The sequence below is a fragment of the Paramisgurnus dabryanus genome, chromosome 7, assembly GCF_030506205.2.
Source record: "Paramisgurnus dabryanus chromosome 7, PD_genome_1.1, whole genome shotgun sequence".
Classification (NCBI taxonomy): Eukaryota; Metazoa; Chordata; class Actinopteri; order Cypriniformes; family Cobitidae; genus Paramisgurnus; species Paramisgurnus dabryanus.
Window position 1 is genome coordinate 31,952,701 of NC_133343.1, and position 16,944 is coordinate 31,969,644.

At 37.1% G+C, this 16,944-nt stretch overlaps 1 protein-coding gene across 2 annotated transcripts in view; it reads left to right on the forward strand.

Moving 5' to 3' along the window:
- The window catches only part of cacna2d2a (calcium channel, voltage-dependent, alpha 2/delta subunit 2a), a 231,598-nt gene that overhangs the window by 175,501 nt on the left and 39,153 nt on the right, over positions 1–16,944 (forward strand). For both annotated transcript variants that reach the window (XM_065279542.2, XM_065279543.2), the window contains exons 7-9: positions 181–312; positions 724–781; positions 15,581–15,631. In XM_065279542.2, the coding sequence (XP_065135614.2) occupies positions 181–312; positions 724–781; positions 15,581–15,631 (241 nt within the window). The remainder of the gene's footprint in view (positions 1–180; positions 313–723; positions 782–15,580; positions 15,632–16,944) is intronic.

The window sequence follows — 16,944 nt, forward strand, 5'->3', positions numbered from 1 at the left end:
ATATCACGTATAGTAGCCAATCACAGTGCAATACATTTTCAGCTTTCATACTGAAATTCTGTGTGACTTAACCCGGAATGTTTGTGAAGCAATTATTGGTGCTAAAATTATTCATGATTAGTTTCAAAAGTATCTGGTTTTGCCGTTCATCTTTCCGTTCGTCTTTGCTCATCTCCACAGCTCCCACTATCCTGAATGAGCTGAACTGGACTCAGTCTCTGGAGAGGGTCTTCATCGAGAACGCACGTGAAGACCCCTCGCTACGCTGGCAGGTGTTCGGTAGCGCCACCGGTGTCACCAGATTCTACCCAGGTAAATACTCAATGCTTAATGACATCTATATATAGCACCACACCAGATGTCAACTCTCAGCTAATATTTTAATGATGTGTCAACATCATTACTTTCGTAGACAGAAAGTTTTTAACCCTAGAAAAGCTTTTTCTCTCATAATAAGGAAATCATTCATAATTTCATAAAGTAATTTTTGTAGTGTAAACAACACATAAAGAAAAGGATAGTCATAGCAAAAGTTAAAGACTTATACACTTATATAAGAGAAAAGCAAAAGTTAACTCCGGGGGGAAATATTGCACCCTTATAATATACTTCATTTCTGACAATAGCACTATATGTCAGTCGGTCTATACTAGCACACAGTACTAAATCTATTTCTGTTGAAATCTACCGATGAGCTCACTCTCGTTGTCCTGTAATCTCTAGCGACTCCATGGAGAGCGCCCAACAAGATTGACCTGTATGATGTGAGGAGACGCCCGTGGTGAGTACCGACACTTTCACACTCATCCAGGGGAAAAGACACCGTTCAGTCTGACTTTGATCTTATTGTTTTCTCCGAGTGCCCCTGTGGCCTCTGCTGCAAAGTGCAAGCAAGCGTGTGAAGTTCAAATGAAGTCGGACCGTCGTGGTCTACAGTACTTCCAGGACCTCAGGGTCAATGCGTGTCTGTGGTTTCCATCTCTGTCCCTTTCTTATACACCTGCCTGTCTGTAAACTTCTAGAAGATTAAAAAAATTATATTTACACTTCGATTTATGTTTTAGACATGCTTTTGCTGGCACACACTACGCCATAGAAACATCATGTGTCACAATGAAAGATAATAGATGTAAGTACTGTTATTACTATAAATAGGGGGAAACTTTCATCTTGCATGACTAATGGTGCTTTTTCATTGCATAGTATGGCTCATTATGGCTCGCTTTTGGGGAGTTTCTGCTGCATACAGTACCTAGTATCTGGTACTTTTTAGTACCACCTCGGTTAAGGTTCCAAGTGAGTCTAAAACGTGACTAAATATACTAAAATATATTTCCGTTTTTACACACATGTGAGGGTCCGCGTACAGTGTGCGTGACACAATTTCGTCATCAGAATAGTGCGCGTGCACCGTACGCACACCATCGCATTTTTGTAAGCGCGTGTATAGGAGACTGTAGTATGTACCAAGGAGATGCATTGGATTTTGTCGCAATGCACATATCAAATCTCTGTGTTTTGCAAGGCTGTGCATTCAACTGTGTGCATGCATTTGCGTACACATAAAAAAACAAACTATACTCCGGGCTTAAAACTGCAGATGAATGATTGGACAGAAAGTAATTGTTACTACCAGCTTTATTGCTAAATGCAAAATTAGCTTACCCTTGTGCGCCGTCTAGCAAACCAAGTGTTGTCCCTTATGAAAATACTATTAGCAAAACCACAAAAAAATATGGTTGATTTTTGTACAAGTTTCCAAACTCCCCTTTTAGCATGAAAAACATCCACATGCTGAGAATCAAGAACACTATTGCATTGATACAGTATGCTCCATTGGTATTGTGGTACTGTGTTGTGAGTGTGTTTATATCGCGTTTTCGATAATGTCACGGCAGTAAAGGCTGTGCACCTGTAAGTCTATAATCCCATTACCAAACTGCAGAGAAAAATCAAACCGAGTAAAAGTAAAGCGAGCGATAAAAATGCGGCATAAAGTAGCTGCCCAGAGGGGTTGCAAACATGGCTGCCGAATGGTACGACTTCCCAAGAGACTTTGGTCATAATATGTGAGATCTCATGTAAGATATCCATTTTCTGATGTATTATGAAGTATACAGAGGTGTTGTTCTTTAAGAAAGTGTTATCAGATGTTTGCCGTGTCCATGGCTGGGTGTACGAGATGTTTCCCAGAGCCGTAGAGTCCTAGCGAGGTGCTAATGAGCCTCTTCTTTGACAGAGTAATTAAGTTCACACCCGGGTAAACGTCTCTAGTGAAGGAAAAAGAATCCCCAGTATACTTGTAAAAGCTGTTAACCCGAAGACGAACAACACGGCCACGTAGCCATTTAGCTTGTTTGGCTGACAAAGCGCTAATGCTGCTGATGAGCCAAAGCGAGCCGTGCGTCGTTTTTGTTTTGATGTAACGCGCTCCACACACTTAATGAGTTGCTTTAATGCCTCGACACGTGGGTGGGCTTGAAGTGTGGTAAAAATATAGAAGTGCAAGAATGATGAATTGATTCGGAGCACAAAATCAGCAGGAGCGCTGCGCGGTTCAGATAATGTTTCTATAGATGGGTCATTGCTACTATGCAGTACATAAAATCGCTGTAAAAATGTTAGGAATTTATTGTTATCAACATTCCTCTAATCAAAATATTACCCTGTGTCCTGTTAGTCTTTTAAAATATGCCTTTAAAGTCCCATTAAACCATAACTAAAAAGTTTTTTGGCTTTTACTATGAATATCTAACGGTTATCTATAAACTACTCCAAAAGATTGAATCGAACAATTAGAAGATAAAAGCTCACTTAAAGGGCACATATCATGAAGATCTGACTTTTTCCTTGTTAAGTGCTAGAATTGGGTCCTCAGTGCTTCTATCAACCTATAAAATGTAAAAAAGATGAACCTAGTAACTTAGTTTTGGTAAGCCATTGTCTGCGAGCATGTGAAAAAATAGCTTATTGAAATTTGTCTCCCCTTGTGATGTCAAAAGGGGATAATTTCGCCCCTTAATCTGTATTATCCAACCATGCCACTGACATTTAGTGCAGAGATCAGCTCATTTGCATGTAAAAGGACACACCCAAAAACAGCACAGTTTTGCTCACACCTACAAAGTGCCAATTTGAACATGTTATAATAAATTGTCGGTGGGGTATTTTGGGCTAAAACTTCACATACGTAATCTGGGCACACCAAAGATTTATTTGACATTTAAAAAAGTCTTGTGAAACGTCCCCTTTAAGCGAAAACACCAATTATTTATGTGACATCATTCTGCATTTTGGCCTTTTACCATATTATAAGCTAAGAGGTAAACATTGGCTGCGTCCGAAAACTCTTAATTCCAAGGTAGGAAGGCATCAAGGCATGTCCGAATCCAATGTTAGGTTTACTTCCTGACTCCTGAGATCTTGTCCCACAATTCTATGCATGTGTGCGCATGGGGAATGTGATTGGTCGAGCTTGGTCGAGTTCAAAAAAAAAAAAATGGCAGCCAAGAAAGTGGCTGGAGCACAAATTTAGTGTAAATAAATGTATATTTATTTTAATTGCATTTTTTTATTGCATTTTTATCGAGAAATTAGTATTGTAGTTTTTAAATATGTGATTAGTTATCACAAAGGCTCTTTCTGTTTATATTTCAAACACGCTGCCTGTGAAGTGTGTCCAAAAGCGTTTCTCTTAGCTGCCTTCATGCCTCCGAAGTCATTGCCTCATGAGGCAGCGAGGCAATAAGTCAGATGCCTCAAGTTTTCGGACGCAGCCTTAATGCTGTTGGCTATTTGAAAAGGGGGAGGGGCCACTCGATATGTCCCGCCCCAAACTTTCTGTTTCAGTGAAAATTCAGCGGATTGAAAATGTTGCCAATTTCAAGGAACTTTAGTGGTTCATTAACTACATCATCTGAAAGGAAGTGACTTCATTTTGTAGAGGAAAAACAAGCCGACAAGTTGTTTGTCTCAATCTAAAGCATTCTGTTTCATTTGATATAATAACTGAAATTAAAAAAAATCTTTTAAATTGACTTAATATGACATCTTATTATTTAGATCGACATCTTTATTTTATTTATATAACAGTTCCACACTGTGCAATGGCTGTACTGTAGCTATATATTTACATTTACATTCATGCATTTGGCAGAAGCAACAGTTCATTCAAGTTAAACATTTAGTATTAGTATGTTCACTACGTATCGAACCAATGGCCTTGAGCTCATTGGCTGTATCCAGTTATTTGATAAATTGGTTTGACCAGTGCATACATTTTTATACCTTTTAAAAACCTTCTTTGATTTACACAACAAACAAAAATGTTTATGTTAGAGATACATACCTGTACTGACTCACACATTTCATCAAAAATGACGTTTGCCCAGTGTTTGTTTGTGTCACTAGCGGTCCACCCGCTCCTCTATAACCCCCGAACACCTTGCGAGAGCCATTTTTGAGACTGTTGCCTAGCAACCAGTGCCATGCTCCGCTGACTGGCAGGGCCTTGGCGATGGGAAGGTGGGTCAGGATGTGTCAGGTCAGGTTTGCGTGATTATTGGCCAACATGCTGTCGTTGTGTATTACACTCTCTGCATGAGTTGAGTAGTTCAAGCGCTCAGAAACAGCAGAGATGCTGCCGAGCTCAGCTTATCGGGTTTGAGGAAGTCGATGCGGACATGCTGAGGAAACTTTGATATGGATTTAACTGTGATAAACAACAGATTCTGAATGCTGATGATGCAGCTGTGACACAAAACGTTTAACTTTTAAACGGTTGAGTTTAGGGAAATATGTGTTTTCAAACTCTGGTAACTTGATAGATTTAAGTACAGATGAGATTATAAGGGTCTTTGACTGGATAAAATGTACGCAGAAGAGCTCCGACCTCTTTATTTGCTCTTCATATAACCGCAGGGCTATTTTCGAGTAACAGTTGAGATATAAAAAAGATTGGTTTGTGGGTTTATGTGTTGTGCCAGCTGCACAATTAGCAGTCCGACACTGTCAAATGAAACTCTTGACTTGAAAATTAATGGCCCAGTCAACAAACTTAATTGTCTCCAATTGCTCTAACATTAATTATTAACACGCGTCTATTATAATGTACGTCTGTACGTGTTAGCAGAGGACGGTGGGAGAGATTGGCGGAGAGGCCAGAGATTTAAAGGCGAGAGTCTGATCCACGGTTGAAGACATGAGGATTGATGGAAAGTGCTTGAAGGAGAAACAGAGAGAGGTGTGTGTTTTGTTATCTGAGCGCTACAGAGAAGCCATTACCATGCAGAATCAGCCCAGCGTAGAAGATATTCAGCGTACCAAAAGCACATATTGATTTCTGAGAAAAGTCAATCTGGCTCCTAAGTAAATATTATGGCAGCTGTTCAAAGCCACACAGAGCAGACGGCGCAGAAACAAGATGGAGTCCAGGGTTTAACTGTTTCTCTCTTTTCTAATGAGCTATCGGTCAAATTAAACATGTTTTGTGAGGCAAGCGTCACTATTTCTATTGTTCGCATTTAAAGTTGCAATCTGTTAATTTTGCCTCTCTGTTGCCATCTCTGTTTGAAGCATAAAATTGCAGGTTACTTTACATACTTATCTTTACCATACATGTGTTCAGGTGATGTCAAACTGACAGCTCAAATTATAATGTATTGTAAGCTTATCGTTGTCAGATATGGATACAGTTTTGAACAATGATTTTTTTTTACTGATTTGTGTTTTAACAAAAGAGAAAGTTACAGATTGCAGCTTTAAAACAAGGATTTTGTTGACATCAACCCTAAGTTTAAAGGTGTTAAAAAACATTTCTGTACCATGTCAAAAGTTAAGTATTGTACAGTGTAATACTATTAGCATTAAAGGGGACATATCGTGAAAATCTGTCCATGTGCTATAATTAGGTCCCCAGTGCTTAGAAACTTAGAAAATGTTGGTTTTGGTAAACCATTCTCTGCAAGTATGTGAACAAATAGGTCATTGAAATTTGGCTCCCCTTGTGATGTCAGAAGGGGATAATACCGCCCCTATATCTGCACTATCAATTCCAACCACGACACTGCAATTTAGTGCAGAGATCAGCTCATTTGCATTTAACAGGACACACCCAAAAACGGCACATTTTTGCTCACACATACAAAGTGGCAATTTTAACATGTTATAATAAATTATCTATATGGTATTTTGAGCTAAATCTTCACATATGTACTCTGGGGACACCAAAGATTTATTTGACATCTTAAAAAAGTCTTATGAAATGTCCCCTTTAAAATCAAAATATATAACTCGAAGTTAAGATCCGTTTGGATTTAGGATATATTTAGTCACCTTTCCACTGTACACGACAAACGACAGCCGATAAACCAGAAGTTATACATTCACTATGGAAAGTCGCAAACGAGCTGCGTGAGGTACCGACCATCTGCATATGAGTAATTTTTGGATCATTTTGAGCATTGAATACGTTAAAAACGTAACAAAATTTGTACTTGTGGGACTACTTTGTCATATAAGCATAGCTATTTCTTGATTAATTTTCATTTATTTATTTATTCCAATATGGTGAATATTAGAATGAAGCCTCTTGCCCTGAAATAAGCTTATCTTTTATGCTGCGTTCACACCAGGCGCGGTAAAGGCGTCAAGCACGAGTGATTTCAATGTTAAGTCAATGTGAAGACGCATTGATGCGAGTCTGAAGGTCACGCGGCGCGAATGAGGCGTTTAGCGCGACCACGGGAAACGTGCAAGTTGAAAAATTTGAACTTTGGCAGAAAAACGCGCCGCGTTAACCAATCAGGAGCTTGCTCTAGTAGTGACATGATTACAGAAAGCAAGCGGAGTCACAGAAGCCCCTCACATGACACGAATTTACGCATGAATGTCTCAATGACTGGAATTTCACGCTTGAATAAAGCAAGTAAACTCAAAATGTTCAAGCGGCAAAGTAGACGCGGTAGACGGGAATTTGACGCCTCAAACGCAGCTGGTGTGAACCCACGGTTACTGTATATTGGCACAGATTTACAAAACTTTATTACGACTGCCACTAGAGGGCGAACTCCGACAGTCGTGTCCGAATGTTGTGTGCAGTGGAAAGGTGGCTTTAGGATATTGTTGAATATTGTCAAGATTTTGACTTCAGTATTTTACCTAACATCAAAGATTCTTTTATTTCTCTCAATAAAACCCCAAAGAAAAGTGAACTGGCCATCCACCCGTTCAGATCGGTCGATCTTGCTTTCAAATTCCAGAATACGGAATGAATGAAAACGTTGACAGCATCTCTCTTTTCCACAGCTTACCTGCTTCAAGGCTCTCAATGTTTTTAATCTTAATTCAATCTATTGAAGAACACATCCAGAGAAATGGGAGAAAGCAGTGGTCCATAAAATAATAATCCCATCAATGCGTGAACTCGCATATAAATGCTTAACACACACACACACAATGGTATGTGAAGTTAGTACACTTCAGTAGTCATGAGCTGTCTCACACACGCAGATTGTGACAGTCAGACATGAAGCGCAGCACATGTGCACGTCAAGCGCCTAATTTCAGCAGAGATAAGCGCAGATAATTTACAAATTTTTAATGTGGCAGTTTCACAGACAGAAACAGGACAGCGAGACAGGAAAAGAGAGAGAAAAAGGGTCAGAGAGCATGAGAACGTTCTCTTCTTTTAGAGGTAATGCGTTGATTTTTACCCACGTTGCACCGTGATAAAAGTACCTCATGAATTCCAATGTTTTTATCCTATTGAAGAAACGCAATACAATCTAAGCAAAGTGTGCCACTATACAATGTGTGTCCGCTCCTTTGGAGCGCTTTCCTGGGAAATTTGTTTTTTTTCATCTTTTGAGAACAGGACATTTCGTGCCGAGGTTTTTCAGCCCTGCAGGCATCCAGAAAAGCGATTTCATACGGACCTCATGCCATATAGAGATTGTCTTTTCTATCGAAGGCTCACTGTGGCATTTTGCGAGGTTAACGCGTTTACTGTGCGTGATTACGCTCGATATTATAGCTTTTAGCCGTAATAGATGCTACAGCTTTCTCTTGCAACGTTGGGTTTCTTGATTTCTGAGTCACGTTATAGACAAATACCATATGTAATCTTTTCCAATTTGTTTTGAATGCAGGTTCCCAAAGGTCAATTTCCAAGAATGAGACGTACTGGCAAAATGTATACCTTGAATGCATAAATGTAAAATGTATTTATAGTTGTAGCTGGTATGAGATGTCTATGATTATGTTTTTCAGTCCACCTGCTATTGACAGGTTTTGATTTAAGATTTTACATCTAAAATTTTACTTCTTACTATTATTTTCAAGGAAGGAAATTTGAGAACTCCTGCTAAAATTACCCAGCATGCACCTCATGAGGAAATATATTCAGAGATATAATTTCATTTCATTTTACATCAACGCATAATTTTCGTACAACTATGTGTGTCATTTCATAGCTTATACTTCACTTCAATTTGAAAACGTGTAAAAGAGTAACACTAAAGAATAAGCAGGTGTTTCTAGACCTTTGACTGCCTGTTTATCTCTTGATCCATGTGCCGAAGCAGATGCTCCGGGTGACCCTGATGGTCATGATGGTCTCAGTTTTGTTTTAGACCTTCTAGAGCGACAAAGTGTGTGTTTATGTGTCTGTGAATAAGCTGGGGGACCGGGAGACCTGGCATGCGACGGCCCATCTGCATGTCACCTGGCCGGGGCGCTGGGGAGTGTGGGTAATGACTGGGAAGGAATGGCATCGCTGGGCCTCGGTGGAAGGGTAATTATGGAGTTGAATCCAAGCAGAAACATCACATCTGGATCCATCAGGATAATACACGGATGGTACAGTGGGATGGGCACAGATCGGGAATGTCAGGATCACGTAGCCAGGATTAATATAGACTGGGGTGTGAAAAATGCCATCGCTGGAAGAAACAAACCTGATAGATTGACGTTGATTGATATTGAATCTTTCAAATGCACGGCTGCGATCTTTTTTCCATCTTTAATGGACACGTTGATTTCTGTTATCGTTAGTTAATTACACTTTGTATCCAAATCCTCAGTAACAATCACAACTTCTTCACCCTCAGGGTGCTTGGAGAAAAAGCATTTCACCCCAGAGAAAGATCTGATGAAGCGTTTGACAGATGCGACTGCAGGAGATTCATTTTCAGAGTCAGTTTTTATATCCAAATGATAAAACTGGACTCACCTCTGTTTTCATTGGTTAGTGATTGGCTTCATCCAAGTGTGATCATTTTAAGAGTAACTTTGTAAGTTCATAGAAATGTATTTTTGGCATTTTGATACGAACAGGCCTTTTATATTCACAGTCCCAGTAAATCCTAATGAAAGTCATTTAATCCTTGATTTTAAGTCACGCGCAGTATTTGTGAGGCTTGCGCATCTTCAAATTTCATTATGTTTTTTATTGAAGTTTTATCATGGCTCCTAATGTGCTGCTCTCAACCTCCAATTATGCCCCCTGTGTTTACCCAAACTGTATTCATAAAACCTTGTATTTGTTTGATCAGACGGGGCTGAATTATTAAAACTAAAAACATGGGCAAACACGATCTTGCGCTCTGTACATTGATTTCATTAAAGCAAACAGAGAAGAGAAATGATTTATAAACACAGAACATTTTAGTCCACCCCTTATGTTTCTCACAAAGATGTAGCGAAAATTAATTTTGTTATTTCTGATTTCATATTTGCTTTTCGAGAGCGCGCATGAGAGCTTTAATTAAGTGGCAGTCAATTTACCATTTTAAGGATGCAGTCCTAACAGTTTTTAACGAAAATGGCTTTTTTAAATTGGTTAAAAATTATTTCATTTTACCTTTATGCATTTGGCAGAAGCTTTTATCCAAAGCAACTTACAGTTTTTATCAGTATGTGTGTTCCCTGCGTTCGAACTATAGACTGTATAAAACATGGACGTAGTGACTATGACGTCACCGTAGGTTTCCCACCATGTTATCATAAGTTACTCCTGAAATGGGCAAATAGGTGGAATGTGGGTGGAGCTAAGATGACTGGTTGCTGAAACCACGCCCCCACCTAGCTTGACGGTAGTGACAGCCGCGGCAATCCACCTGGCCACACCCTTAATTATGCAGAACTTAAAGGCCTCATATAATTCAAACAATGAGTTACAAAACCTGTAATCCCCCTCAGGGTTGTCAGCAAGGGCAAAATTAGCTATGTAGACCGACAAACAAACACTTTTTGTACCAGGCTGTAAACATTGTTCTGCTTTAAAGTTGTGCATTTTAACATGGAGGTTTATAGGGATTGATTCCCTTTTGCAGCCTGTCTCTAGTGGCCAGTCGATGAATTGCAATTGCAAAGTCACTTTGGATTCAAGAGCCTGAAGGTTAGGGTTCAAACCCATGACGTTTTGCACCGTTAACACAATGTTTTACAACTGAGCTATACTGGCACAAAAAAACTATGAATAAATCTGATAAATGGCAGTATTTAATTATACATTTATTTCACTGCAGCAATAAACAAGTGTCACATACAGTAGAAATACTTTGTACTGTATATTACGGGTTAACACACTTTTGTGTCAGATTTTGGTGTTTTTGTTGTATACACACTTAGTAGATTGTAAAAAAAAAAAATTTAACCCTTCACTTTCACATATGAAGAGTTTGGTTCCAAAACGCAATAAATCCATTTTGATAAATTTCGGTAAAAACATGTTTTCTATACCAAGAAAGTGACAATATGAAAACCACTATTTTCTGTCACAAACTTTCCCATAGCATCTTTAGGTTATAAAAACATAAAAAATTCAAATCCATAATTTAATTTTCAAAGATTAATTATAAAAACGGATTATTTTTCCACAAAATGCAATAAATCCATGACAAGGTTTTTTTTTCAAAATGCTTTAAATCTCTTGAATCAATATATAAATGTGCATTCATCTTTGCCATGTTATATTCATTTAGTTGACTAGTCGTATAGATGGTTTCATCGGCCGCAAGTGCAGTGACTAATCAAGATTAATCAAAACACTTACTTTGTCATTCAATTTATATTTATTTATATATATAGACACGGTAGGGATAGGAAGCGGGTAAGCGGATTAAACTGGTTCATCCGGTGGTCGTTGGTCGTGCATCGGCTGGGCATCACGTTGAAGGACAGCCAGTAGATCAGTGGTGCGATGACCTTCACAGCAACAGGAACTGGATCTGTTTGTCTCATTGTCCTCGGGGTCGAGGACGAGACAGGGAGACAAAAACAGAGTTCTATTAGCATAGGGGCCGTTCGCATGTAATGCAAGTGTCATACATTATAGTGGTTTAAGTCAGCTCGGTTCCAGACAGGCTAACTATTGCGGCAATAGTATATTACCCATATTAAGAACACTGGCATTGCTGCTGTCATACTTGGGACGTCGTCGCTGAACTTTTTTCACAGCGATCAGCTGTAAAATGTTTTGGTCCTGTTCGATTTTCGTCGACTTCGGGTAAAATAATGAAAAGTTTTTCATAAGATCCCCTGGAGTCAATGTGTTAGCATGACAGAAACTTGATGCTGTCCTGTGAGAGTTGTTCCGTCTCCTGAGTTCCTCTTGCATAAATTATTGGATTTTTATGGTTTAAGTTTCTTTTCTGTCACAGAAAACCACCACAGGTTTATCAATGCCATCAAAGTCTTATTTTGTTTTTGTTTATTTGTTGATCACGAAGTACAAGATGAGAAACACTAAGATTCCGTGTGTATTCAAAGTGCCACCATTGTTATTTACAGTGCGTGGAATGGTGCGCTGTGATTGGTTAAGTGCCGTTTATTGCGTTTTGGGAAAAAAGGGAGAAAAGATGACAGAATAATACGGCAGATATTGGATTTTGTGTAAAATTAAGAATTTACTTTTTAATACTGACCTGATACAATACTGATTTTGGCAGTAACTAAATATTTTTGGAAACAAACTCTTCAAATATTACTTTTCATATTACATCACTGAATGTTTGTATTGCTGTAGACGGTACAAGCTTCAATACAGCCTGAAACTAAGCTAATTTAATCCTCCTTTGCTTACGAAATCTGCATTTAGCATTAGGGTTAAACAGTCAAAATTCTCCCTTAATATGCTTTCTCTGCTATTTAACACAACCATAGTGTTAAGACTGGATTTGTCTCCTAAATCTGGGTCAAAGTTCATCGTATAGACTTGTAGCAATCGCCCTGTGTGCGTGCGTTTTGTCCCTCGCCAGGGCTTTTCCATTTTTACAGGGCTTATCCATGCTTCACAACCCCTCCTCACGAGCCTCCGGCACCTGGCAGCACTTCCCACGTCTCCTCTTCACCCTGATTACCACGGTAGAAGAAATCCTTCACGATCGGTCTTCTCGTTCACTAGCACAAAGCGCTAACTACCTGTCTGTACGACGGCCAGTCGCCTTGCCATGCGATTTTTCAAGCCTTCAAAGACAAAGCTACCGGTCACCTAGCGATGTCCATCAATCTCTGGGTGTGATTGTCGGGCGTAATGCGTTTTTAATTGCGAGGGGGAAAGTGAAGATGGCTTCACCAGTGTTTTCTATATGTCAGCCTCTATCAGCCTTGGACAGATGCTACGTTAGGGCATTTATTTATTTATTTGGTTGTCAGTGACAAAAAGTGCCACACATCATTCATTGTCTTCCTGCGTTCAGATTGAGCACTTTGCTAAAAATGGCTTGAACGCCTGTTTGAGACGAAGCCCCCGTCCGGCGCTCGATCTGCTAGCTCTAGCACAAAGACGCAGAGAGAGAAAGAGAGACGGACTGAATAATGTGTTTGTCAGCAGGCCGATGAGTCAGCCGAATAACAAACTCTGGTCCAGACCTGACATTGTGCTTACCTGACTTTGTGATGGGTTAGCTTAGCACAAACTCTACAGTCGTTCATTTACATCAGTGACCTTGAGGACAGGACTTGTCTTGAGGTGCACTTATGTTTAATAAGCCATAGTCTGAATAAGTTGCCTGAAAAGTCAATTTATGAACAACTTTTCTTCTTGGGGAAATTATGTTTGTGCCTTCTAACTATAGAGGGCAATGGAGCGTGATGGTGGCAACCCACTTTTCAGCCATCTTGATTCTTTCTTCACACTTAATTTCCCTTACAAATGACTGAATACATGGTAAACTAGCAATACTGTATATTGGTAACTGTTTATTATAGGGATACTTGCAGAGTTATTAACCTACAGGTATATTAGATTAATTTTTAACATGAATAAATGTAACTTTTTAATTATAAAATTTAATTTATTATATAAATGTATTATTTTCTTTTATCATATTAAAGTAACTTTTGAGTCTCATTTTAAAGTAACATTTGTGTGTTTTATCATATTAAAGTAACATTTGTGTCTCACTTTAAAGTTACATTTGTGTCTTTTTTTTCAAATTAAAGTAACATTTGTGTGTTTTATCGTATAAAAGTAACGTTTGTGTCTAACTTTAAAGTAACATTTGTGTCTCACTTTAAAGTAACATTTGTGTCTTTTATCAAATTAAACTAACATTTGTGTCTTGTGTCTTATATCATATTAGCGTAATATTTGTGTCTTTTATCAAATTAAAGTAACATTTGTGTTTTTTATCATATTAAAGTAACGTTTATTGAAGTGTCTCACTTTAAAGTAGCATTGTGCGTTTCACTTTAAAGTAACATTTGTGTCTTTTATCAAATTCAAAGTAACATTTGTGTCTTGTGTCTTTTATCATATTAACGTAACATATGTGTCTTTTATCAAATTAAAGGAACGTTTGTGTCTCACTTTAAAGTAACATGTGTGTCTCATTTTAAAGTAACATTTGTGTCTTATTTTAAAGTAACATTTTGTGTCTTTAATTCAATTAAAGTAACATTTGTGTCTTATTTTAAAGTAACATTTGTGTCTCATTTTAAAGTAACATTTTGTGTCTTTAATTCAATTAAAGTAACATTTGTGTATTTTATCACATTAAAGTAACATTGCGTGTTTCACTTTAAAGTAACATTTGTGTCTTTTATCAAATTAAAGTAACATTTGTGTGTTTTATCATATTAAAGTAACATTAAATGTGTCTTGTGGCTTTTATCATATTAACGTAACATTTGTGTCTCACTTTAAAGTAACATTTGTGTTTTTTATCAAATTAAAGTAAATTTTTTGTCTTTTATCATATTAACGTAACATTTGTGTTTCACTTTAAAGTAATGTTTGTGTCTTTTATCAAATTAAAGTAACATTTGTGTTTTTTATCAAATTAAAGTAACATTTGTGTCTCACGTTAAAGTAACATTGTGCGTTTCACTTTAAAGTAACATTTGTGTCTTGTGTCTTTTATCATATTAACGTAACATATGTGTCTTTTATCAAATTAAAGTAACATTTGTGTCTCACGTTAAAGTAACATTGTGCGTTTCACTTTAAAGTAACATTTGTGTCTTGTGTCTTTTATCATATTAACGTAACATATGTGTCTTTTATCAAATTAAAGTAACATTTGTGTCTCACGTTAAAGTAACATTGTGCGTTTCACTTTAAAGTAACATTTGTGTCTTGTGTCTTTTATCTTATTAACGTAACATTTGTGTCTCACTTTAAAGTAAAATTTGTGTTTTTTATCATATTAAAGTAACATTTGTGTCTTTTATCATATTAACGTAACATTTGTGTCTCACTTTAAAGTAACGTTTGTGTCTTTTATCAAATTAAAGTAACATTTGTGTTTTTTATCAAATTAAAGTAACATTTGTGTCTCACGTTAAAGTAACATTAGTGTCTCACTTTAAAGTAACGTTTGTGTCTTTTATCAAATTAAAGTAACATTTATGTCTCACTTTAAAGTAACGTTTGTGTTTTTGATCATATTAAAGTAACATTTGTGTCTCACTTTAAAGTAACGTTTGTGTCTTTTATCAAATTAAAGTAACATTTGTGTCTCACTTTAAAGTAACGTTTGTGTTTTTTATCAAATTAAAGTAACATTTGTGTCTCACGTTAAAGTAACATTAGTGTCTCACTTTAAAGTAACGTTTGTGTCTTTTATCAAATTAAAGTAACATTTATGTCTCACTTTAAAGTAACGTTTGTGTTTTTGATCATATTAAAGTAACATTTGTGTCTCACTTTAAAGTAACGTTTGTGTCTTTTATCAAATTAAAGTAACATTTGTGTCTCACTTTAAAGTAACGTTTGTGTTTTTTATCAAATTAAAGTAACATTTGTGTCTCACTTTAAAGTTACATTATGTGCATCACTTTAAAGTAACATTTGTGTCTTTTATCTTATTTACGTAACATTTGTGTCTCACTTTAAAGCAACATTTGTGTTTTTATCATACTAAAGTAAAATTTGTGTCTTTTATCATATTAAAGTAATTTGTGTCTCACTTTAAAGTAACATGTGTGTCTCATTTTAAAGTAACATTTTTGTCTTTTTTTAAAGTAACATTTGTGTTTTTATCATATTAAAGTAACAATTGTGTCCCACTTTAAAGTGACATTTGTGTCTTTTATCAAATTAAAGTTTCTGTCTTGTGTGCTTTTTTGTGTTATGTAGGTATATTCAGGGTGCTTCGTCTCCAAAGGACATGGTCATCATTGTGGATGTGTAAGTAATCTCACAAACACACTCTTCATCTCCGTCTATTGTCTTATATGCACAGATGTTAACACACATTGTCATCTTTGTTGATAAAAACTGACATACAAGTTAAACGCAGTGTGGAACTCTACTGCCACCTGTTGATTGAAATAAACATTGCGGCAGTGATCTCAAATCACGTACCTTCATATTTTACATCAAAATGCTGCCTGAAATATAACTCGGAGGTTATATGCAATGAAAAATGACATTCCTGTTGCTGCTATCTGTGCTGCAGGCGTAGAATTTAAAATGTCCTGCATCTCAGTCACGACTGATCTTATCTGACCTCTAAAATATATTACCTACAAAACAATTTTGCATCACAAATAACACATTTCAAATGAGGTTATAGATGCAGTTATATGTGTTTCGAGAGTTTGCAGATGCATTGATTTAGTTGTTAGAAAATACACTGTTGTTTTTGTCTCAAAAAGTCATTTTGTGAATCATCGTGTTATAATGTTTTCTTTTTCAAGCCTCTGTGAACTCGAGTGTTGAAATTTTCCATGCACGTCATTTATAATCGTTTGTAACGCTGTTGTCTAGTTTAGCAAATAGGTGATTGCCTCAATCATACAGTCATTATGTGCATACGCATCAAGAGATGCATTAATATTCTTGAGTAAACCTCTCAAGGAAAACTGCTTAATGGAAGTTAATTGTTGTTAGTTGGCAATCAGCCATAACCTTAAATAGATATGGATGTATAATAAAAAATTGAGCAATCGCAGCTGTCGTTTTGCCAAAGTAATCTCACACCGATCAAAAGCCCCGTCATGCTGAGCGTTTCTGACAATCGTACACTAATCTTATTGTATCTACTGGAAAAAATTGACAATGGTTCTGTCAGAAAGCTTTTTTCCCTAAAATGCTGTTTCAATTTGCTTGCCATTATTAAACCTTCTAACTCTGGAAGGCAAATTACACATGAACTCCAGCTCTCTGATTGCCTTTTCAATAGCTGCTGTATGCTATTAATAAGTCCAATTTGCAGCATGAGATTCAAATGTACTTTGTTTTTCGAGATTGACTGTCTCGCCGCTGTCTCTATAGATGGTGCTTTTTAACACGCCACCTAGAATTTACTTTTGATGGATGTGGTGTAGAAGACAGATGCTTAGCAACAGGTTCTGCTTGGCAACGGCAGTTTCGGTACATGTTGCCAGATGCTGGCATGTTGTGACAAATGGTTTTTGAAGAAAATTAATGAATGTGTATACTTGGTAAAATAAAGTATGAAAGTTTAGTTAAAATGAATTTAGGTTTAGGGTGAATTT